The 25,074-nt window shown below is 43.5% G+C and overlaps 1 protein-coding gene across 6 annotated transcripts in view; it reads right to left on the minus strand.

The window, feature by feature from the left end:
• MYO5B (myosin VB) overlaps positions 1–25,074 on the minus strand; it is a 372,896-nt gene that overhangs the window by 78,294 nt on the left and 269,528 nt on the right. For all 6 annotated transcript variants that reach the window (XM_073343525.1, XM_073343528.1, XM_073343526.1 and 3 more), the window contains exons 18-21: positions 19,304–19,415; positions 17,425–17,636; positions 12,702–12,858; positions 10,675–10,914 (exon numbers count right to left, since the gene is read on the minus strand). In XM_073343525.1, coding sequence (XP_073199626.1) covers positions 10,675–10,914; positions 12,702–12,858; positions 17,425–17,636; positions 19,304–19,415 — 721 coding nt within the window. The remainder of the gene's footprint in view (positions 1–10,674; positions 10,915–12,701; positions 12,859–17,424; positions 17,637–19,303; positions 19,416–25,074) is intronic.

The raw sequence follows: 25,074 nt of genomic DNA on the forward strand, positions 1-25,074 counted from the left end.
TCTTTTGCTGTATTAACAAAACCTGAAAGATTTTTTGTTTTTTAAACAGTTTTTCTCTGGTTGAGTTTTACTTGGTCTTCCCTGGCTTTGCTGGAGGATGTGTTGATGGGTAGGGGGCATCTCAAGATGTATAGTATGAGCTCACACACCTTGACAAAAGTGTTAACTCTCATAATTTGGTGTGTCAAAGCTTCAGCTCCTGGAGTCTGGTGATTACAGGAGAATCCCACCTTTCATTTTGGTCAATTAAAGTTTCTAGCCCATGTGACTGGAGAGAGAAGCTTGAAAATGTGAAGCCTAAAGGCTCAAAAGCCAGAAGGCAAACACAAAGAAGTCACAAATGTATTATTTTTAAAGTCTCATGATTTTGGGAGGCCCAGATTCATGATTTTTGAATGCTTGGGGTTGGCAATGCTGTGAAAGGGTCAGGTATTAAATCTTTAACAATTATTTCCTTTGCCAAAATGGTCATTAGTCACTGAAGTTAAATAGGTATTAACAAAAAACAAACACAAAGGCTGCAGCCCTGGCCACAATGAAGTCAATGGTCATTTCCAAAGAGGAAATCTTTGCCTTGGAGGTGAAGAACGGCAGCACATTCTCGCCAGCTCATGAATTTCTTACTCTTCCTCTTCTGTAAGGGCATGTGTGACCATTGTTTGCTCTCTTAATATTAAGTAAAGTTTTCTGCATGAGCTCCAAAGATAAGCATTTGGATCTGTCAGGTGACAGACATTGTTTCAATACACATTAAGAATAGGGGCACTTTTTAGTCACAGACACAAAAGAAAACTCACCTTCCCAAACGCAGCAAAGCCAGATGCATCTAGGATTGGTTGTCTGAAGCATAAAAGTCACCTGCCAGTACCAACCATACCCCCTCTGAAAACCAATGGGGTGTGTGCATGCATGCAAAGCTATGCAGCTTCACTGTGCACTTCTTTGGTAACAGTCTCACGAGGAGAGTCACAGACAGCTACTTTATACGTATGTTTCACCACCTTTTAGGACACACAACATGGAAGCATAAACGGCTAAAATAATAGGCCTGATGTGATTAAATGAGGTACCTGGGAGTAAAGTGTGTTGTCACAGGCCACCAGCAAATGAACAAGAGTCACGATAACTAGATAGGCCCTAAATTAAAATTCAAGTAAAAGGCTGCTTGAGAGGCTTGTTTGCACCCCCAAAACAGTAAGAAATGGTGATCCCAGTGAAACTTGTCTTTCCTGAATAGAGAGCTCAGAATGATTTGCTGGAGAGAAAGCAGAGAGGATTAGAGGGTACAAATTCTTCCCTCTGAAAGGTGCATCAAGTACAAAATCTAACTTCATCAAAAAGAGAAACTTTAACAAGCGATTTGGAGGAGTGTTGGATGAATAACTGATTTTTCAGTACATTGGCAGTTCTAAAAAAAAATAATAAAAAAATTGGTTTGACCTGAACTGAATCTGGAAAATTTCAGAATTTTTCAGCAAATTGACAAAGCGCATTTTGGGTCAAAGAGAACATTTCCCCTTGAAGCGATAGATTCATTAGGGGATTTTGGCACTAGTCCCAAAACAGACAGAGGAGGAAGAGCCATACCTTATAACTTTTAGCCCAGTGGGCAGGGGAATCAACCAAGCATGTGGGGAACTCAGGTTCAGTTCCCCACTCTGCCTGATGTGGAGCAAGGACTTGAATTGGGGTCTCCCACCTCCCAGGTGAATGCCCTAACCACCAGGCTATAGGCTATGCTGGGGTGGGTTATTCTTAATCTCTCCTGATGAAGCTGTTCCACTTTGTATGAAATACTTGAATAGTCATTGGGTGAAAAAGAGAATGATGATAGCCTAGTAGTTAGTGAACTCTCTTACGAGGTACAAGGCCAAGTCCCAGACCCTGCTCTACTAAATATTTAATTATTTATACTACGTGGAAGAGCTTTAACAGGATACCAAAATACCACATTGCCCAGTGGTTAGGGTGCTCTCTGGGGAGGTAGAAGAGCCAAGTTCAAATCCCTGCTCTATATTGGGGCAGGGGGCGGAAATGAACCCAGGTCTCCCACATCCCAGGAGAGGACCCTAACTACTGAGCGGAAAGTTTAAAGGGGCACTCCCAGCAGCACCACCACCTCCTCCCGATTTTGTAAATAGTGCAAAACTCCCCTTGTGAATCAAGCACACGCACACACAAAATTGGCCAAAACTATCCAGAGAATTTGCAAATAGTTTTGGGTCAACTAAAACTGCATTTTTCAAATAAACGATTTGTCTGAAAATAAAGGCCCAGCTCTAACACAGCACTAAACCAACTATTTCTATCTACCTATAAGCTTCCAAGCCCTGTTTCCCAGCTGAATGATAACTCCGCACAATGTGTTGCCGTTCAGGATCAGAAAAGCCAACATTATCTGGAGATCATATCTCCTCTGTTTTTATCTTTGCACCCTTTTCCTTGCAGCAAATAATGACAAGTGGTTGAGGAATAATACAATAGATACGAGCAGAAAGCTTGGTTTGGTGGGAGCTTTCTTCTATAACACAGCAAATCCCCACCCAGGGGATCTGTCTCAATGAGTTAAAATTTTCTTACTTAATTCAGTGTGAGCTGAGGTTAAATGAGGACAGGCCCATGTTTTTACAGATGAAAACAAGCTGGTGACTTTTTCCTCCTAGCATGCTGTAAACCTTCACAAAAAGGTGTTCTTTGTGCACTCTGCATGGACTACACAACTACAAACAGCTGTGAATGGGCTCACTGTAGGCTAGCTTTTGTAGAGTCTAGATTCTAGTTTTGATTTGCGTGCTGCTATGTAAGCTTCCTGTTCAGTAATCAAACTTAGGTGGCTAAGATATAGCAACTAATTCTGCATTTGGGAACTTGGGTCTCTAAATATCAATTTTAGGTACCTAGGTGTGGATGCAAGTGGTGCAAATTGGGCAGTCTAATCCAGGTTGAAAGATTAATTCAGTCTAATTCCAAGATTGAAAATTGGGCTCACAGGCTTCATTCATCACTGCCATAAGTGGGTGCCACTCATTTGAAGCTGAAGGTGGTGACATTGGCTCACAGTATTAATGACAGATAGCTCGATTGTCTGGACTAACGTATTTAAGACGGCACATACAAATTTCCTATCCTCTTCAATACTGTAGGCAGCCAACAGGAACTCTTGTGTAGTACAGAGGTATGCGAGCTTTAAAGCTGTGAGAGACTGCACGTGATACACAATGTTTCCTGACTTGCCCGCAACAGAATGACAAAAGGTACTTGCTAATGAATGGGTACCACAAACCTCAGCACCTTTTATCGTCTGTGTATGTGGTAACCAGAATGAGAACTTATCTGAAAACACCACCACCACCACCAAGTGAATTGTAGTGAAGGAGTGACTTAAGAATTTATCTGCAAAGGGACAATTGAAGAGCCCACATTAATAGGAATTTTGCCATCGTACAACTGAGGCATCTGGATGATCTCCAACACTTGCCTTTTAAATGCTCATGTTATGTTGTGAAACTAAATGGAGAATACAAAACATCTCATTAGAATAGCTCACTTCCTCGATAGTGAACAGGGAAAATCCCTTAAACTGAATTCTTCTTGCTAAAGGACCTGTAATCAAGAAGCTATTCTGTAGCCTTCTTATGACAAACAGCACTTGATTAATGACTTCATCTTTTCAAAAAGCCACCACACTAAAACTGTCTCTCAAACTGTCAGGCATCTGTCACCTAAAACATACCATTTCAAAATGCAATATATTTGTATCACAAAGATGGCTGGTCAGATTTAAAACAAGCCTATTCAAAAGACTTTGCAAACTTTGTATTTATTCAGTGTATTCATTACCTTCTAGTTTGTTGTCAAATGAACTGACTCCCAGAATCTATGGTAGGGTCCACTGGAATGCAGTAGTTACTCTGCATTCCAGATATTTGTTAAAGCAGGAAGCTTTAGACATAAATTTGGAAAAAGTGTTTTTTTCTTAAATATGTGTTTTAATTCTAGCTATTGTGGATTTTCAAGCTTGTGGTTTGAAATTGCCTGGTTCTACTTTTCACCGCAATCAACCTGGCAGGTTTTTCAGAAAAGAGGGTTGCTCACCCTCTGCAAAAAGAAAAGGAGGACTTGTGGCACCTTAGAGACTAACACATTTATTTGAGCATGAGCTTTCGTGAACTACGGCTCACTTCATCAGCAGTAACTGAGGTGCTTTAAGATGGGCATCCCTGTGGGTGCTCCACTTCAGGTGAGCTTTTGTTCGGAGAATTTCAGCAGCAGTGCTCATCTGGGTCGCACATGCACTCTCCCCATCTCATGGCGTTTTTGGTGCCTATCTAGCGCGCATGACCAGACCCCCCCCACCCCGGTCAGTTCCTCCTCTACTGTGCAGTCCGTAGATTGAACTCCGAAGCAGAGGGGGGAGGGCAGGTAATGGAGCACCCACATAAACACCCATCTTGAAGAACCTGTTACTGCACAGGGTGAGTAACCCTCTCCTTCTTTGAGGAATGTCCCCACAGGTGCTCCATTCCAGGTGACTGTTGAGCAGTGCTCTTTGGCGGATGGAAGGGGCTTCAGAGTTGCATGGGCAACTGATGACAATACACTAAGTCCTAACAGTGTGTCTGATCTTGAGCCTAGTCTATTGCATAGTGTTCTGTGAACATGAGCAGATACCCAGGTAGCTGCTTTGCAAATGTCTATAATCGGTGCTTGTTTAAAAAGGCTACTGAGGTTGATAAGGATCTGGTGGAGTGGATTGGGATCCCCGCTGGGGGTTGTAACTCCTTCTGTTGGTAACAAAGCTGAATGCATCCAATAAATTGAACGCACCCAGAGTGTGTTTGGAGCTAGCGGAAACTTTAGATTGGTCCAAAGTTGAAACGAAAAGCCTCTGACTTTCTGAAGGGCATAGTTCTTTCAAGGTAGGACACTAGTGTGCATCTTACATCCAGAGCATGTAATATTGAGTCCCATTTGCTCCCATGGGGTTTAGGGAAGAACGAGGGAAGATGGATCGGTCGGTTCAAGTGAAAAGAAGAAGGTACTTTGAGTAAAAGTTTAGGATGAGGTCTTAGGGTGACCTTGTCCTTGAAAAAGATGGGTGTATGGAGGTGTGCCATACAATCCCCTAGCTCTTCCATTTGTCAAGCAGACATGATCGCAACCAAGGCAGCCACCATCTTTGATAGGTGTGTCAGAGAGCATGTTGCTAATGGTTCCAATAGGGCTCTGGTGAGGCAGCAGAGAACCAAGTTCAAATCCCAAGGTGGGTACGTACTCGAATTTCAGGTTAGACGTTTCTGATATCTTTTAGAAAGCATTTAGTTATAGGATAGGCAAATACAGATATCCCATTCACCTTGTGGTGAAAAGAGGTAATAGCCGCGAGATATACTCTAATTAAGCCAAGCGATAAGCCAGATTTTTTAAGTTCTAATATGTATTCTAATATCATTGGTAAGGGAGTGGTAGCAGCACGGGCTTGTTTGTTTTGCCACCAGATGATACATTTCTTCCATTTATGCAGGTAAGTATTACATGTGGTTGTCCTACTGCTGTTTAATAATATGTCCTTCACCTGTTCCAAGCAGGTCAGTTTGTCATGATGGAACCATGTAGGTTCCATGCTCTGAGGTGAAGCTTCTCCAGGTTCGGGTGGTAAACCTGTCCAGCATCCTGCGATAGAATGTTAGGTAAAAGAGGAAGAGTACGTGGCCTACATACTGCCATCCTCAACAGGTACAAGTACCAAGTTTGTCTGGGCCATGTGGGGGATATCAAGATGACTTTGGCCTTTCTGGTCCTTATTTTGTGAAGCACTCTTGATAGCAGGAGTATAGGGGGAAATGCTTATAGCAGTGACGTGTCCCATTTGATGAAAAAGGCATCCCCCAAGGATCAGGAGCCCAACCCTGCTCTCGAGCAGAACTGCAATTCTGAGATGTTGCAAAGAGTTCTATGGATGGGTGATCTCAGTGTCTGAATATGCTCTGCAGGACTGTGTTGTTTAGTTCCCACTCGTTCCCTGGGAGAACTCTCTGTTTAATGTATCTGTTGTGGTGTTTTAACATCTTGGGAGACACAAGGCTAATATGTTGACATTGTGCCGGATACACCAATTCCACAATTTGATAGCTTCAGTGCATAGGGAGTGTGATCTTGCTCCTTCCTGTCAGTTTATATAAAACATTCAGGCAATGTTGTCCATCATTACCCTTGAGGTCTCAATTCTGATTAATGGTAGGAAGTGCAAGGATGCATTGTAAACTGCGTGCAGTTCCAGGAAGTTTATGTGCAACAATGTCTCAGAAGACGACCATCTGCCCTGAATTATGTGGTGCTATAGGTGAGCCCCCCCTCCCCCAGCCGATCAAGGAGGCATCTGTTGTGAGAATCATTTAAGGTGGAGTCTGTGTGAAAGGGACTCCCACACACATGTTGTGGGGTTGGGTCCATTGTCCATCAGTGTAGAGAGTCTTTGACTTTGAGTGGCACAGTGAGGTGCTTGTTCAGGCTGTGTCTTTATGGAAAGTAGATGATTTTTAGCCAGTCCTGAATGCAGCGCATGAGAAGTCCTGCGTGTCGTACCACAAATGTGCTTTCTGCCATATGACCTAATAGTTGGAGGTAAGTCTGTGTTGCTATCTGTGGGCTGCTCAGTACTGCGGAGATCAGATTGACTATAGTGACAAGTCTGTTTGTTGGTAGTGACACTTTGGCCTCCAGAGCATTGAGAAGGGCCCCAATGAAGTCCAGTTTATGCACGGGTGTCAGTGTTGATTTTTGCATGTTTAGTTGTAATTCCAGCTGTGAAAGGAGGGCGATTGTCCTGTGAGTAACGTCCAGGGCACGTGCCCAGGTGAGTGCCTTTAGTAGGCAAACGTCCAGACAGGGAAATATTATTACCCCTTGCTTGCGAAGGTGTGCTACCACTACAACAAGAATTTTGGAAAACACCCATGGGGCTGTCGAGATGCTGAAAGGCAGAACTTTGTACTGATAACGTTCTGTCCTCAGAGTAAACCTGAGAAGCCTCCTGTGAGCGGGATGCATGGTTACGTGAAAATAGGCGTCTTGGTGGCCGAGGTCTGAGAACCAGTTCCCCTGTTCCAGGGCTAGTATTACTGTTAATGTGACCATCCTGAACTGCCAGACCTTTGCAAATTTGTTGAGTTTTCTGAGGTCTAGAATAGGTCTCCATCCCCTGTTCTTTTTCTGGGTTAAGTAGTAGTGGGACTAAAAACCCTTCCCTCTGTGTTGTGATGGTACCTGTTCCATGGAGCACAGATGTAGGAGGTGGTTTACTTCTTGCTGCAGAAGATGTTTGTGAGGGGGTCTCTGAAGAGGGATGGGGAGGGAGGATGAGTTGAAGGGATGGAGGGGAAAGGTATGGAACAGCCTGTGTGCATTATTTCTAGAACCCATTTGTCCAAGGTGATGGATTTCCATGCTTAGCAGAAAGGGGTCAGACAGTGTCTGAAATGGGGGATGGTCAATGATGGTGTCAGCGCTGAGGAACTGGGAGGTCACTTGGGCCCTCGACCAAACCCTCAAAATTGTTGTTTTGCAGAGGGTTGCTGGGACACCAATGACTGAGGCGCAGGTGGTCAATGCCTTGGAGGTCTCTGTCAGTGCCTTTGTGTGTTGTATCCCTTCTGTTGTTGGGCATATGGGGCAGACCTTGTCTGCTGGAAGGGATAGTATTTACCCTGTTTTTTCTTGTTGGAGGTGTGTATATCCCCTGAGTACAAAGGGTTGCCCAAGAGTCCTTCAGGGTGTGGAGGGACTCGTCAGTATGTGTTGGAAAGAGCTTCTGGCTATCAAAAGGGAGGTCCTCCACAGTGGATTGTACCCCCCTTAGGAAGCCAGACAGGCGGAGCCACGAAGCTCAATGCAAACTATGGCTGTGGCCATGGAGTGTGCCACCATGTCTGCTGCATCTAGAGATACCTATAAGGTATTTCTGCCTAGGAGATGGCCCTCGGAGATGATGGCTTTACATTGGTCTCTGATGTCTTTCGGTATGTAAACAATAAAGCCTGTGAGTTTGGAATAGTTTGTGTGGTTGTATTTCGCCATCAGTGCACTGTAATTTGCAATCCAAAATTGAAGAGCAGCTGATGAGTAGGCCTTGAGACCGAAAAGATCTAATTGTTTCCATGCTTTGTCATATGGGGTGGATCTAGATTGGTCTTGTCTTGCCTCATTGATTGATGTCAACAACGAAAGAGTTCAGTGTGGGGTGAGAAAATAAAAAGTCCATCCCTTTTGAGGGAACGTAATTTTTTTTATCTGCTCTCTTGCAAGTGGGTGGTACTGTTGCTGGGGTCTGCCATGTTTTTTTGCCAGCTTCATAAGTGCTTCTTTTATCAGAAGCGCTATTTTCGACAAAGATGAAGTTTGAAGAATATCCAGTAATTTGTGTCAGGACTCTGCGACCTCCTCTAGGGGGAGCTCTAGGGAATAGGCAATTCTTTTGAAGAGCTCCTGGAAATGTTTGAAATCATCACAAGCTGTGGGTGGTCGTAGCGTTATGGCCTTACCTGGGGAAGAGACGGAAATGTTGGCTGATGGTGTTGTTTCCTGCTCCAGGGCCTCCTCCTGTTCTTCAAAACTTTCCTCCAGAGATTCTGATGGTGTAGCCAGTGAAGGTGGTGGGGGAAATCTAATCCTCTCCCTGTAGGAGTTTGGGAGCCAGGCATATTGTTTCTTGTGTGCCCTCCAGGGGTCCCAGTAGGGCCACTGCATGGGGAATGGCAGAGGTGGTGGCATCTATGTGTGGCCATTACCTAGTCTGGGTGTCAACCCTGTGGTAGGACTTAGGTTCTACAGGTGGGCCTAAGCTGAAGTAGTTTGGATGGAACTGGAGTGGTGTGTTGAAAAAGCACCCTTCTCCTCCTCCTCGTCTTCCTCCTTGCTGGAAAATAGAGAAGCCAAAGGTGTGGTGGGTTGACATGGGACCGTGCTTACCGGAGATACACTGGTATCGAAGCGTGGTGATTCTGGCGTCACTGACATCAGTAAGTCATTGTGGTGCAGGAAATGGTGCAGTGTCGGTGGTTTCAGTGCCGAGGGGGGTCGGTGCCAATGACGATGTTGCGCTGGCAGGCGTTGGTGCCAACATGCAAGCGCTGTCTGCTATGGAAGCGGAAAGTGGTGCCATAGCCTGTGGCGAGCGCCTCGGTGCCACATCTTTCGGCAGCTCTGTCGGTGCGGTGGCAGAGGAGGTAGGCTTCTGTTTGCCTCTCGACTCGGAGCCTGCCAGCTTCGGGAATGCTAAAAGACTATTATAATCCCCAACTAGCTATTGATTTTAATCATTGCTGGGAGCGCCATCTCAGGCCAAGGATGGTTGAGAAGGAACTGAGGGGGGTCTGCTCACGTACGCTAGACAGGTGCCAACAAAAGCGTGAGATGGGGAGACACATGCGTGACACAGATGAGCGCTGCTGCTGAAATTCTCCGGTCAAAGGCTCTGGAACGTGCATTCACCTGAAGTGGAGAACCCACAGGGACACACCTCAAAGAAGAAATATTAGTTACTATCTATGAGACATCTGGTCAAACTGAGTTCCAGAATGTGATTTCATCATCTTTCAATTTTTTCAGCTAGCCAAGCTGTGACACATGGTGACAGCTAGGTTAGTCTTGGTAAATGAATGCAGAGAAACAAGCATTTCCTGTTCTTGTGCTTTTGATTGATCAGTGAAATCTGTTTCACATTACTCATCAGTGTGCAGGAAATCTCTACAACTTAAGCAAGAGCATTAACTCCCGTGATTCTTGCTCATTTACCAAGTATTCTACTGTATTTACATTTCTCAAAAGCATAATCAGTAATCTCTTGGCACACGTAAAATATTAGTAACAGAATTAAACAAGGAAGTTTAATTGGCACAATGCCAATAAAACACTTTGTCAGTCACTGAGTTCAAAACCCCGTAGCCACTGTACCTTCCCTCCAGATCAGAAGCGGATGGGGAAACAAACAAAAAAAACCCAACTAACAGACTTTGCAGCATGTCCTGGCTTTGGCAGACCAAGGGCAGGAAGTATGTTCATGGAGGATAGGGTCCATCAATAGCTATTAGCCAAGATGGTCACTTGATTGCCAGAAACTGGGAGTGAACATCAGGGGATGGATCACTCACTGATTGCTTGTTCTGTTCATTCCCTCTGATGCCTCTGGCATTGGCCACTGTCGGAAGACAGGATACTGGGCTAGATGGACCATTGATCTGACCCAATATGGCCGTTCTTATGTTCCAGAGGTGAGGACCCTTCACTGAGAATGCCCTGGCAGCAGCTAGCTCAAGTGCTGGCAGCCACCCTGAAATCATTCAGAGAGTGGCAGTCTCTAAGTTAAGCAGGGCCCATATGGAAGACAACACAATATTTCAAAAATCAACCCCTTAAACTTCACCTATACATCAATTGGCAGCAAGGCATAACACGCTACTTATGGGAAGTCACATTGAATACATGGTAGCCACATTCTGCAGCAGCTGAAATTCTCAGGTGTGCTGAAGGTATAGCCCCACATAAACCACTCTGGAACAATACTTGTTACATAAAGTCTAGCCAGCCACTCATTTATCCACTTCCCAAATTCTGCCTGCGTGATACATGCAAGACAGAAACAGAACCAAAGTCGTTCCAATATACTCGGGGGCTCACCTGATCATCTATCTTCCTCTGAAGCTGAACCACCTTGTTCTCCATGCCAATATTGAGTTTCTTCAAGTGCTGTGCTGACCGTGCCTCAATCTTCAGTTTCTTCAGCTCTTGCCTGGCCTTCATGCGCCGGAAGTAACATTGGATGACCACAGCCGCACACTTGAAGCGCAGGAAGTGCTTACGAGCCAGCCAGGCCCGGGCATGTTTCTGGATGATGGTAGCTTTGTGCTCCAAAAGGATCTAGAAAACATGCAGAAACAAAAGACGATCAGGAGAAACATGTAGAAACAAGACAATCTGGAGCATCAAACAAAGCTGCTATCGGTTAGTAACAATGGCCCAATTGAATTTACTGCACAGCACTGCCCTGTTTCTTCCCCTCACATTTCTCCTCTGCCCCAAAAGGATTTGAAGTAACATCACCCCAGATTTACATTAGTCTAATAAAACAGTTGCAGAATAGATGAATGATCAACTAATTGCTATTATTTTAGAGGGGGCTTCCCCCCACCTGTTTATATTTTCTATCTATCTTCAGTACTTATATGGCGACTATCACTATACTATCAGAGTACCTCACAAATATTAATTACCCTCACAACACCTTTGTGAGGTACGGAGATGCTGTTAACACCATTTTACAGATGAGGAACTGAGAGGCTAAGCGACTTTCCCAAAGTCACACAGGAATCCAGGGCACAACAAGGAACTAAGGAGGCAGGCACCATTGAAGTTTCTCCACACAGCTCTTCTGATACTTCTTAGTCTTCACTTACAGCACTCTGTAATTTTTGATCTTGGCACTTTCATGAATACAGGGTGTTGTATATGCCAAATGTATGGTGGTCTAGAGATGTGGATGGCTGTTCCCAAGGAATAAACAGGAGACATGCTAAATTCACTTAGTGATCTAATGAAATTTTACACTGAGATCTTCTGAGGGCAATAGTACACTAACCCACTGTGCCAGATGTGGCAATACATGGAGCCACACATCAGCTGTAAAGTTTGCATTTGCACCCAGCTCTCTATCCGAGCTTCCCGAAAGCTTGAGGGTGTCCGGAACCAGAGGCTTGGTTTCTACCCAACTCTAATACTTGATTCTTAAGGTTTGAGTTCTCCTGAATAGTGGATAGTTAAAAAGAATAGCAGCCCTGTAGATGGACATCTACAAAACAGGTATTGTGTGAGCAATGCCAGTGCGAGTCCCCCCACTCCCTAATCCAATGGGTATCAGCTGGGGCCTGCAGGGATCTCCCAAGTGGCTAGTTCAGTCTACATTCCCATTCATTCTTGACCTCTTTTCTAGACCCAGAGTACAAGTGACCTTACTTATTATCAATCTTAGTGATGCTTTTTGTCACATGGCTGCCTGTCCTTTGGAAACCGGACTGAAACCACTGAACAGCCATCAGAGGGTAATCATTTTTGGAAATGACAAATGGAGCTGGATTGCAGCTGATAACTTTGAGGTGGAGGGTTCCCTATGCCATTACCCATCTCCTGAGCCCGGCAGTCTTTCCCTTTGTCATTTATTGTGATCATCAGCATCACTTATTTCCTCTCACTGAGCCCTCTGTTACCATATTAAAATGAATGGAGATCATTAATTAAATAGGCAATTGCAGTAAATCTGAAAGCGACTAGGCACCTTTCATTTAGGCTTGACTTTAACGGACAGTAGCATGGCTCAGACGTGTACACTGTTCCTCAGGTAAGATTTTCACTGGATGTGTTACATCAGATGACATTTCCCCATTTCCACTATGCCCGTATGCATCTGTTTGTGTGAATAACTTCATTAAGCTAGTCCTTTGAGGCGCTGCTGCCTAATCATTTCTGCTTGCACAGCTTTAGTGCTGCAATATTTGCAGTTAATACTTGTGGACTCTAGAAATACAAAACCTCACAGTTTGGGGGAAAAGATCAAAACGTCCTCAACAAATACATTACTGGACTGAACTCTTGGTAGATAAATTTAAAGGAATCTCTCCCCAATGCAGTGACATTTTGTGAAGTAATAGTACCTTGTGGTAAATTTTCCTGACAAACATGCCCCGAGTGAAGGCCTGAATTGTGATAGTGGCGTTGCGGATCTTCTGGAAAGCATGAAGGATTCTCAGCATTCGGTATTGTTTCTGGAAAATGATGGCAGCTCTTGTTTTCCTTAGGTGGTCTGCCAATCTGTGAATTGCAAGGAAGAAGAGGTTTATGGTAATACTAATTCAATTCCACTATGTCACCCATATCTATACACAACGTTTTTGCCATAGATGGTATTAAGCTGCATTAGCAAACAATCCTTTGTTGATGAGTTTGACACTACTTGATAGAGAGAAAAACAGCAGTAAACTCAGGAAAAGAAGTTGATGCCAGCTCTCCTGTTAAATTAGTGGTGATGTGCATACATCCATTAAAGGCTCGCTGTATCTGGGGATATTTGAAACACAAACAGCAAATGTAATGTTTGGAACTGCTTTTAGTGCTTCTCTTTAAAAAAGTTTATTTTTTCCCTCCCACTCTCTCTTGGTTTCTTTTCCCCCCCGTCTTAAATCCTCAAAACTCTAAGCCATCATCATCAAGGTTCGTTATTCCAGTCCCCTACTTCCAAAAACAAGAGTAGTACAGCATGTTCACTGGTTACAAGTACATTGAGCAAAACAGCAGCAAATTGATTTGACATTTAAAGCAATGTGCACTGGTTTGGCAACATTCATGAGCAGGACTCCAAACGATTCATACACAGTGGATAATTTGGGAAGTGGTTAGTACCCTTGTGTGCCGCTGACATTCTGAGACTACATGGGGAAAATGTATGAACAATTTATTGTTAAATCTCTTAATAAATATCCATAAAACCACAGTTTAGTTTGATGGTTAGCTTGTTTCACTGATTTTATGATGTATTCATTGCCCTCAGCATGAAACATCACACAGGTATTTGCTTTGGTTTTACAAGTTGTGCTAAACTTTTTGTCAACATTAAATTTTAAAAAGGCTCTTTGTACGGGCCCTTGCATTCCCTTCTTATAGGCACACAATGCCTTAGTGCATCCCACAGAACTGGAACCTCTTAATAACCAAGAGAAAAGGGCTGTTTATCCAGCTACACCGTTCTCTATGCACCCAGCACAAAGAGATGGATCTCACAGCAAGGTCATCTCAAAGGAAGCAGAGGGTTGAGGTAAGGTCCATCAGGATAGAACGAGAATATGGAATACCAAGTAGTAAGATTTCTCTCCCCCTCTTCCCGCTCTCCCCCCACCCCAGCTCTAGATGTTGTGACTGCTTGAGATACAGGGTCTCAATGAGGTCTTGAAGAATCTTCACTTTCCTTTGGAATTGTCAGGAGAAACGTACCATACATCCTCCTTCTCCCTGGGTTGTGCTAGGTCTATAATCCTCTTCCATTGCATACTGTTTGCGCAAACCTTACCTTATGAAGGCACATTACTAAGATATGCCATTCACATGGAAGGTCTGTGTTTCCTCATCAGCTGATACAAAGGAAATGCAGCCCCAACACCTTAGGTGCTCCTTTATTTCTACTCTTAGCAATACCAGGGAGTGTGCATTATGGCAGCACACTCTTGGGCACTAAGGGATTTAAGGCCGTGTCTTCCCAGCACGTTCCCCCCACAGCTGAGGGCAAGAGCTAACCAGCCTTCCCTGATTCCCCATCACAGGGCCAAGGTCTTGGAAACAACATGTCCCCAGAAGCCTATATATAGGTAGGCTGAGGGATGGGGTTGAACTGATTTATGCAAAAAGGAGTGAGAGGGTGGGACGCAAACAAATAATATTTAAAAATGTGTGTAACTGTCAAATGTTGCACAATGTGAATCAACGTAATTGGGTGAGATTAATTACTGCTACCCATGTCGTCCTCCTTCCCTCCCCTCCTATTCGTCACACTCACTTGTTATGCCTCAACTTTAACTAGACTGTAAGGTCCTCAGGGCAGGGACCATGTCTATGTGTTTGTACAATACCTGGCACCGTAAAGCCCTGATTAGATCGCGTGCGCACTACAGTGATAATAATGAAGAACCGACTGGACATGAGTTGTGGCCACTACGTGAGACGTCTGTGACTGTTATAAATAAAATCATCCCACTGCCTGGCTCTGTGCATTATAGAGTTTTCCATCACTGTATTTTCCATGAGGTTGTTACATTTCATAACTGCAAATAGAATGCGTGAATTCAGTTAGGACAACTCTAAATATACATCAGCAATATAGCTGATGGATTTATAGGAAATCAGTGTGTCATCTCTGAGGGGACAGAGATTCCTCAACCTCAGCCATCCAAATTAACTGATAAAAATCACCTTGCACTCAGTAAATCAGGAGAAAAGGACTGACCGTGTTTAAAAGATAGGATGCCTGAAGAGTAAGCTTAGCTCAATAGACAGCAGCTTGTGTCACCCAAGTACAAACAGGGTTAATTGGGCTGCAGCTTATTTTGCAGCACCTCTGAATGGAAAACATTAACTCAGAGCCAAGGAATAGATTACTGCTCAACAACCATTCAGCTAACAGACTGAATTCAATCTCGAGAAATCTTAAATGGGGTTGAAGGCACCAACATAAAGTATCAAAAACCCACTCTGGCACATGAGATTGCTAGTCCCATAGCAAGGATTTTTAATAAATCTATTCATGGGCAGGACAATACGACTGGAGAATAGCTAACATCGCACCTATAGTTAAGAAAGGGGTGCGGGAAAGGTGATCCAGGCAATTACAGACCTGTTATTCTGACCTCAGCAGTATGCAAGGTTTCAGAACAAATTGCTTACTCCTAATAATCTTTTCAAAGTGGTTATTCATCCAGCTGGGTCTGGAGCCTTTCCTGACTAGTTTCTTCCCTTTATTTAGGATGCAAATTTCAAATGATTTTTGTATAGTTCATTTGAAGAAATTCCAAGCTTGTATTGCTCTCTCTCCTCTAAACAGACAAACCCTTCAATATCTGTATTCCAGTCACGAGGGCTATTCCATCTGGTTTCTGTAACCACTGTAATACCTGATTTGACTTCCTGTACCTGTAGTTACAGTTCCTCCAATTTATTGCCCAGGCTCCTTGCATTCATGTGCAAGCAACTCAGTTGTTTCCCTTGGACCTCACCAGGTTTTCTAGCTTATGGTGTTTCGTTATCCCTCACTGTCTTCATTTAGGGGATTTTCCTACTCCTGAGTACTGAAGCCAGGTGTGGTGATTTCACGAGTCTCTCAACCTTCTCTCATCTCCCAGTTTAAAGCCCTTCTGATCAATTGGGCCAGGCTTGATCTCAGAAGGTTAATATCCTAGGTAGTCAAGTAGAGCCCATCAGTTGATAAGAGTCTTCTTTCTGTAAATGCGTCCGAATGGTCGATCATCCCAAAGCCTTCCTCAGAGCACCAATCCTTGAGCCATCTGTTGATCTTCATTATCTTGTCACGCCTTCACCATTGTTCTCTAGGGACCGGAACTGCTCCTCTGAAAATCACTTGAGCTTCCATTTCTTTAAATGCCTTACCCAGCTGAGCATTTCAATCCATTCCAGTGGGAATCCAGCAGTGTCATTCATCCTGACATGCAGCACCATCAGTGGAATTTTTCCTCCCTCCCATCATAATCCTCTTTAGCCTCACATCCACATCTGATGCCCTTGCTCCTGGCAGAGCACACACACTTCTGTTTTCTGAATCTGGTCTGGTGGCATGCCTGTCAATTCTTTGGAGTTTTTAGTCCTCGCTCACATGCACCTGTCTCTCCCTGGTGTTTGCATGAATCTGTTTTATGTTCTCTGTCACAGCCCCCTGTACATCGTATCCCCATTCTTCCATAGGCTTCGGTCCCTGGCTATCTTCATCTCTTCTGCAAGGATTGGCTTCCCTTCTTTTCTTCCTCACCTTCTGCCAGTTTCTCCTCCTCATTCCCCAGTGCAGCAAATCTGTTACTCAACTCCATTTTACCGCCAATAGCTAGTGTCCTCTTCTGACCTGTCCCTGTAGTCACATTCTTCCATGGATCATCCTTCTCTTCTGGCCGTCCATCCTTCAAGTCCTTTTGTTTGGCAGGTGTCTGCAAAACTTGGGCTGTCTATCACCTCCTCTCCTGTATTATACCTTCAAATCCCTGCCTGAATGCCATCATTGTCTCCAGCAGCATCTCTAATCCTTGAATCTTCTCTGCCGTGAGCTCTACCAGGTGACATTTCAAGTCATGTTTTCACTACACACAAACACACACGTGCAACACCAGTAAAACAGTGCATTAAACATGAAAGAGAGCAGACAGGGCCAAAAGAATTTAGGGGACCTTTCCAAAAATCACAGGTAGAATTGGGGACAAAACCAAGGAGTTCTGATTCCCACGCCCCTATTCTTACAGCTACACCACACTGTCCATGGTCTACATACACACAGAATGGGCTTTATTTTCAGAGGTACAGGACACCTGCAACTCCCTATAAAGTCAATGGCAACTGCAGGTGCTTAGCGCTTCTGAAGATAAGGCAGATCATGTACCTATGATATCAAGATCTGCTCTAAGAATTATTTTGGGGAAGTTCTATGGCTTGTGTTATGCAGGAGGTCAGACTAGATGATCACAATGGTCTCTTCTGACCTTGGAATCTAAGAATGTACCCAGGTTTCATAACACAAGGGGTATCAGATGATTGAGTAGTTCTAATAAGAGAGCTGGAACTCTTCACCATTCTATAGTTCCCAGCTAGTCATTCTCTAGGGATGATGCTTACCTGCGAGCCAGGTGTCCTCGTGTATACCTCTGGATTGTTATTGCAGCATTTCTCATCCTTCTGTATTTCACCCTCTGCAGCCAGCCCCGCACTGTCTTCTGTATCATGATAGTAGCAGCTCTGAATTTATCTGCCCGCAGTTTCTCCAGATATGCCACCTGTCCCGCACGGAAAAAGATCTTGGTACGTCCAAACTGGAACTTGTCAGGATCCTTTTCAAAAGCATAAGGGAAACTGAGTTAAGACAAACATTTTCCTGAGGAGCCTATGCTGAATAAGTGTATATAAGGATGACAAGAGTGAATAAAATTTACCAGTTCAATTCCCATATCCGTTCAACTGGGTTAAACAAACTTTATCCCCACAGTACCAGTTTCAGTATATAAAGCCGAAGCTCACTCTTTTAACCCAACAATCCCGATTTTCACATATTTGCACTAACAGCTGACAAGGGTTAAGGACCAAATCCCAGTCCCACTGAAGTCAATGGGAGTTTTGCAACTTACTGGGATTTGTCCTAACTAGGCATTAGCAGGGACCATGAAGGTTTGTCACCTTGCTCTGGAAAACCGATGGTGTTTTCAGATCTAGGGGCATTCTTCATGTAATATCACAACTGCATGAGGTAAGGCATGGGCATTGCTGGACCTTGGTCCTTTCTGTTTCCAGTTTCTGTATTTCTAGTCAATGAATATGCAAACTAGATGCAAACACTTTCTTGGCATGTTATCCTCTCTGATAGGGTGAAAAACAAAAGCTTGTTTTCCTCCATTTTGACAAAACTTAAGAGATTGGCTCTGAAATTTTGGTTCCAGCTCAAGACTCCCAAACTTGTGTGGGAAATGAGAGGAGTGCCAAAATCTGAACCCAGATCTGTGTCAACACTCTAAAAGTGGCCCCACTCCTTATAAACAGGCTAAGCCAAACCCATAAACTGAGCATATGTTCAAAATCTGGATGCGAAAGCTGCATTTTGCAACTTTAGATCACCTCTTTAGAAAAAAAAAGTCAAGGCTGCGATCCTGCAAAGGTGTGCATGTGCTTTAACTTTACCCACTGTGAGCAGACCCACTGATGTCAACAGGACGTGTCAGTGAATAAAGTTGAAGGAGGACCGGGGCCCCAAGAAAACAACCAGCCAACCTGTCAGAGGCCTCAGCAACAAAAAAGGCCTCAGAAATAAAAATTTAATCACAGAGAAAAAAAATCATTGGAAAATATCCTTAAATTAAAAAATGAACTCAAATGGTCCCCAAGGAGCCTGAGTAATAACAAACTGAACCTCCCTCAGCTAGAGCTTGTTAAATTTTGTTTTTTAAAAAAGGACAGAACAAAATAATTGGAAAAGAAATCTCAGTGTCTAGACTGTTCTCACAGTATGTGACCATTAAGAATTTCCCATTCAGACGACATTTTCTCTTCATCATTTGTATGAAAAGGTGATTGGTGACTGGCTGTGGGGGTCTCTGTGCAATGAGAGAGAGGCCCTTTGGCCACTCTGTCCTCTTGACTGGGACTCCTCATGCTGTGTGCATAGGATTTTATTCCAATCGTCAGTAAGAAGGAAAAGGAATGGGTTTTGTGGGAATAGTAACTCACTATCATCTACTGTCCACGAACGAGCTGTGGAATTCAATTGCAGAAAAAAGGCTTTTTCAGCTTGAATGCAATCAATCAATCTCATGCTATGTCTCATTTAGTCTCATTATTCCTTCTGAGATGGTTTGACTTTGGAAGACACTCCTGAGTGCCAGGGGCACACCAGCATTTTCAGCCACAGCAGGCAAATGGGGAGGAAGGGAAGGTGAGTTGAGATATTATCAGTGTCAACAGCTTCTGTGCTTTAATGATTGTTTCTGAAGCTTCAATCCCAGCTCACCTTAATGAGGTTTTCCAGAAGTGTTTTACAGATCAACTTCTTGTCATTTTTAGAGATCTCCCCCTTTTTCATAAGAACTCGATACCTATTGAAAAAGTCATGGTAGGACCACCTGAAAGCAAAGCACAGATAAAATTAAACAGGGCACAGGGTTTCATTTATTTAGCTAATGTTTAGACTTAGAGCTTAAATAAACCAAACCTCGAATCCAAACCTCTTCACATTTGGAGGAGAGAGAGGGAGAGTGGGGTTTAAAATCAGGTCTGAACCCAACCCCCCGCTGGTTCTGGACTGGGTTGGAAGGTCCTTCCCCCCTCCCTCCCAACTTGTACTGGATTAGGTGCATTTAAAATGAACAAAGGAGGATGGGTGATCTGGAAAGATTTACATCAGTTGAGACCAAAGTATCACAAGAACAGCTAGCCAGATTTCTGCACCATTCATGTGAACCTCAATCTCGGCCCTGATTTGGTGTTGAATGCAATTGGCAGCCTAACTCTAATTTGGATCTAAATGTTAAGGCTCCTCTCTAATTTTAAGTGCTCTAGAAAGTTTCATACTTGACTATGACACAGACACATTCAATTTGGTGCTGACGACGCACGAACAACCATGAGAACCTTTCCTCCTTCTAACCGGAAAGCATTGCCACAGCAGGACTGTGGAACTACAAATTACAGTATCTGCATGAGAGGGATTTATGAAAATACCATGCAGCCAAAAAAGTACCCCACATTGAGAGACATATGTAAAATAAGACAAATCAGATTGCACCGAACGTCATGACACATGACTGTCAACCACCTGAGGTAACCATTGTCTGAAAATGCCAAAGGATTTTGTTATATATAGATTGGGCCTACAACCTCTTCTAATCACACTTGCCACTATCTCACCATTGGACTTCCATATTTTTTTTCCACATATTTTTCTGCAGATATTTTGTTGCCTGATCCTGCATGTCCTTAGGCTGGGAATTGATTCAGATTGATGAGTGCTTGGCCTGAGTGAGGTTGAACCCTACGGAAGTTTGTCATGATTTGTTCTGACTGTATGCATTTTGTCTATCATCAATCCAGATTTGCTATACAACCTCTTCTTTTATCTGCACTCCCATAAGCTCCTTTGCCAAGACCGTGGTTTGGAGTGGAACCACTGAGGAACACTTCAGTTCTATTCCCCTTGCCACCAGTCTACTGCATTCCAATTAAATCACTTAAGAGCAAGAACAGTTTTGCCCCTGGACACATGTGGGTATTTTCTATAGATGTTGACATGAGTTATGTGCATATTTTGAGGAGAAATTAAAAAACAAACACAGTATATGGCATGGAACACACTGAACGTAGTTCTTGCCTGGCTTTTGTTTCCAAACTCTGATGCATATAAATTAGAACACTTCACCTGTTCATCTTCTCATTTTGAGAGTTCAGGCCTTTAAGGCACATGCTCGAATTTGGCTACTTTCATGGCTGTTAGATGTTTGGAAGGCTCTGCACCACAAGCAATGAAGTCTCTAAACGTGGCAGAGCTGTAATTCAAGAAATCAGAGCACTATATTTTACTGCTAGGAAAAGGCATCTCCTGCCATCTCTATGAGATTTAGAGTGCATATTAGATTTTGAAATTGATTCACTCTGAACTAAAACAGCTGAGTTATGGACCTATCAAAACCAGGGTTTTTGGTGAAAATGCCAGACATTTCCAGTGCTGCTAAAATTATTTTAAACATATGCAAAGGAACATCCAGGAAAAGAAGTGAATGAACTCCAAAATGCCAGACTTCTGCCTAAACTTGAGCAAACATGCTATGGGCCTGAGTCTCATTTACACTACGGCCACTTTCTATTGCTCTGGCACCACAAAGGACTCAAAGTGGGAATATATGAAATAAGAATTGAGAGTTTAGAAGTCTGTCCATGTTGGTGCACCCAGAAGTTGATCTATGCTTTTTTATATACATGCAAAAACCAAGCAATTCTTTCTGCTTTTTCCGCCCCCCCAAAATGAAACATTCCAGGGCCCAATTTTGAACACAAAAATGCCAGTAGCACAACGCTTCTGAGTGACCCCCCCAGCCGATAAAAAAACTGCACATAAGCAACAGAAAAAAAAACCTCCTTCCCCCGCCCCCTGTGAAATACATTTCTGTACCAAGCTGCCATGGGTGTTTGTAAACCAAAGTAAAAAATACGATGGAAAATGGCTTTAAAGAAAAGTGTTCCTCAATATTTTCTATAATTCTCTGCAATAAAATCCATCTAGAATAGTGAAAATGTCTACTGCCCACCACAGTTAAGCACTGAATTTTCCATTCTAGCCTGCCTTTATCGCTAGCCTATTTCTCAAAGAAATTTTGGGATGGAAATTGTCAACGCTCTGTCTCAGGTGACTTGTTCTGGAAAGTTTGTGCAAAACAGGCTTAAAGATTTGAGTTTATGTTAGCGATCTTCACCCCACCTCCACCCACATGGGTGCACATATTTACCCAGATGTTCAGATCAGCATGTTGCACTTGCATTACTAAAAATGGCTTTCCCTGCCCCAGCTGAAATACCTTAACAACTGCAGAGGATTTAACTGAGGAAGGCAACCTTAAGGCTGAGTTAATGCCGAGCTCTTATATAATGCTTTGCATCCGTAGATTCCAATGTGCTTTGCAAAGGAGATCAGTATCATACTTCTGCTTAGATCCATGGAGCTTGTATCTCTGCATGTAGAATATTAATACAAACATCTATATTGCAGTAGATTCAAGAAGTCCTATATCAAGATCAGGACCCTAATGGGCTGGATATTGTATAAACACATACAAAGATGCATGGTCTCCCTCCCAAAGGATTTACAGTCTAAGGTTGCAACCTGAAAACACTCACACACATACTCAAAAGCATGAGTAGGCCTATAGAAGTCATTTGTTCACAGTCCAAGGGCCTAAGATGACCAGTGACTTACAAATTGTAGCGACACAGTTAAATACATTCTGTTTCAATATACAAACATACACTTGTTTTTTATTGATATAAAGTGAGAGAGAACTATCTTCATCTCCCCCACAACTTGCCAGTATTCAGTGGCTTTTTCCTTATCAAAATTGCAGCAGTGGGTCTTGGGGAGGGGGTTGAAGGAGAAAGGGTCAGTCTGAAGGAGGAGAGGGTGTTTTCTGCAAAAGGGGCAAGTTGTCAGAAGGGATGGAGACATTAATGTGAGGAACTGACAGATGGGGTGCACAAGGCTGGTTTCATTGGTGGGCAATGCTCCATTGTCAAGCCTTTTACACGCTCGGTTAAGGACAGCTGCAATAAGATACAGCAATTTCACAGTTGCTTTTACAAGACTTTCGGAGGGAGGAGCAGTTAAAGAAGTTAGCTTAAATTTAAGGCCTCTTGTAAAACCACCTGCGGCATGTCTACACTGCATCTGGAGAGAAGCCTCCCAGCCCCGTCTACAGAGTTATGCTAGTGGGACTTGCTCTAGTGCAGGGATTCTCAAACTTCACTACACCGTGACCCCCCTTCTGACAACAAAAATTACTACATGGTCCCAGGAGGGGTGACCTAAGTCTGAGCCTGCCCGAGCCCTGCTACCCCGGGCGGGTGAGCCAAAGCCGAAGCCTGAGCCCCACCACTCTGGGCAGATGGGTCAAAACCCAAGGGCTTCAGCCCCAGGCAGAAGGCCTGGAACATGAGCCTGGCCATTGACGGCTGAAGCCCTTGGGCTTAGGCTTCAGCCCCAGGTGGCGGGTCCTACCAAGTCTAACGCCAGCCCTGGAGACCCCATTAAACGGGACCTACTTTGGGGTCCTGACCCACAGTTTGAGAACCGCTGCTCTAGTGCTATAAAACCAGCTGTGTAGATGTTCAGAACCTGAACTCCAGCTCAAGCCTCAAGCCCTGGAGGGGAGCTTGAGACCCTGAGTTCCAGCCCAAGCTGCATTTCAAAGTACGGTCTACACAGCTATTTTAGAGCACTCGTGCAAGCCCTTGTCTTGTCTTCACTAGGATTTTTACCTCAAGTTAGTTACCATGTCAGCTAACTCAAAGTAACAACACAACTTTTTTTCCTAGAGAAAACAAGGACAGTGAATGTCATCAAAGAAACTCAGTCTGAAGTCCTTAGCTTCCACTCTGGTTATGTGATGGCAACAATTCTGACTGGAATTACTGGTGAAAGTGTGTTTTCCCTTCCTGCTGGTACAGTTGAAAAAAAATAAATAGACAAACTGATTTTTCTCAAACTTTCCTAAGACATTCATTTCTGGGCTGAGATCAAGCATGAGCAACCTCTGACTCTACATACTCACAGATGTGAGTTAAGACAGCTCCCAAATGGACAGAATGTCTGTCAGCTAAACAAACAGGGAAGAGAGAATCACTGATCCTGTTAAAATAATGCACCACAGGCCAACCCCAAGTACCTCTGGTTCAAAAAACTTAAGCACTCCAATAAAAGGGTGGCAGAACTTGCAAGGGCCCCAATCCTGAAACTTGTGTATGTCCAGACTGCTGGGCATGCCCAAAGCCCCTTCTCGATGCTCAACACAGCAGTCTGTCCAAACCCTACAAATTGGAAGATTGTGCTTTGCCTCAAGATTTGTTTGATCTTCCTCCTTTCCCAGTTAAGTATCTAGCAACCTAGGAATTAAGCAATAACTAAGTTAAGGCACCTGGGGCAAAATCCTGACCCCAGTGAGATCATTAGAGCCCAGTTCCTCAAAGGCATTTAGGTTCCTGACTTCCACTGATTTCAGGGGAATTAGGTGCCTAAATACCTCTGAAGATCTTGGCCTGGGAGCCTTACCTCCAGTCAACAACTGCCAAGAAATTCTCCAACTGGGCATTATACCTGTGATTAAATTATCAGCAATGCGACTTGGGTGGAACTGTGTTCAATACTCCCCCACAACTTGCCAGTCTGGGAGTTGAATAATGGAAAATCCCCACTTTTATAATTTACCACAATATTTCATTTCTCTGCAGCCTGAAATTGGTATTAAACAGATCTGTTCTAGCACATTAAAAAAAATTCCCGGGGGGAGAGAAAAGAAAAAAAGACAATTCACATGGCTGTTTTTGTTTGTTTGCATCTCTGATGGGTTATTTGTTATAAACTGAACTGCAGAAGTAACTATAATAGGAGTTGTGCTGTTCTGGAAAAAAAACCCTCTTAATAACTGTTGTGTTATTGCAATGTACAAATAATTGACTGGGTATAGGCTGAATGTTTTCTTCTCCTAAGGGTGACACTCCTAATGGAGACACTCCAGTGCCATATGATATAATCCATTGAAGAGATCCACCTTGCTTAACACTGTAGAACACAAAAAAGATCAAACAGTAAACTTTGTTCAGGAACTATGACTCTTTGGGACATGTGGGATGCATAGTCGAAATAATTTTTGCCATGGATTACTTTCGAAACAGCAGGCTAGGATATAGCTCATCTTGTTCTGTGTTACCATGCCACAGCAGAAAAGATTTGCCTTTCGATTAATTATTAAACCATCCGATTAGTGCTGCCTGAAATTATCCGTGGATCTAATGCCCAGATCTATTCCCTAGAATATGAGTGTGAAAATGTTCACCTAACAAAGCAAGCAAAAAGGGGAAGGGGGAGAGTGTTTAGGGTACTACCTGTAGCCAAATTAATTTACAGATCATGTTTCTCTGAAGACATTGCAAGGCAGAGAAAGGCACATTATGAAAAATGATTTTGTACACAGGGATGCCCTTGAAACATTTCAATTATAAATGTTTAATGTCTGTAAAGTT

The sequence above is a fragment of the Lepidochelys kempii genome, chromosome 5 (genome assembly GCF_965140265.1).
Source record: "Lepidochelys kempii isolate rLepKem1 chromosome 5, rLepKem1.hap2, whole genome shotgun sequence".
In the NCBI taxonomy this organism is placed as follows: Eukaryota; Metazoa; Chordata; order Testudines; family Cheloniidae; genus Lepidochelys; species Lepidochelys kempii.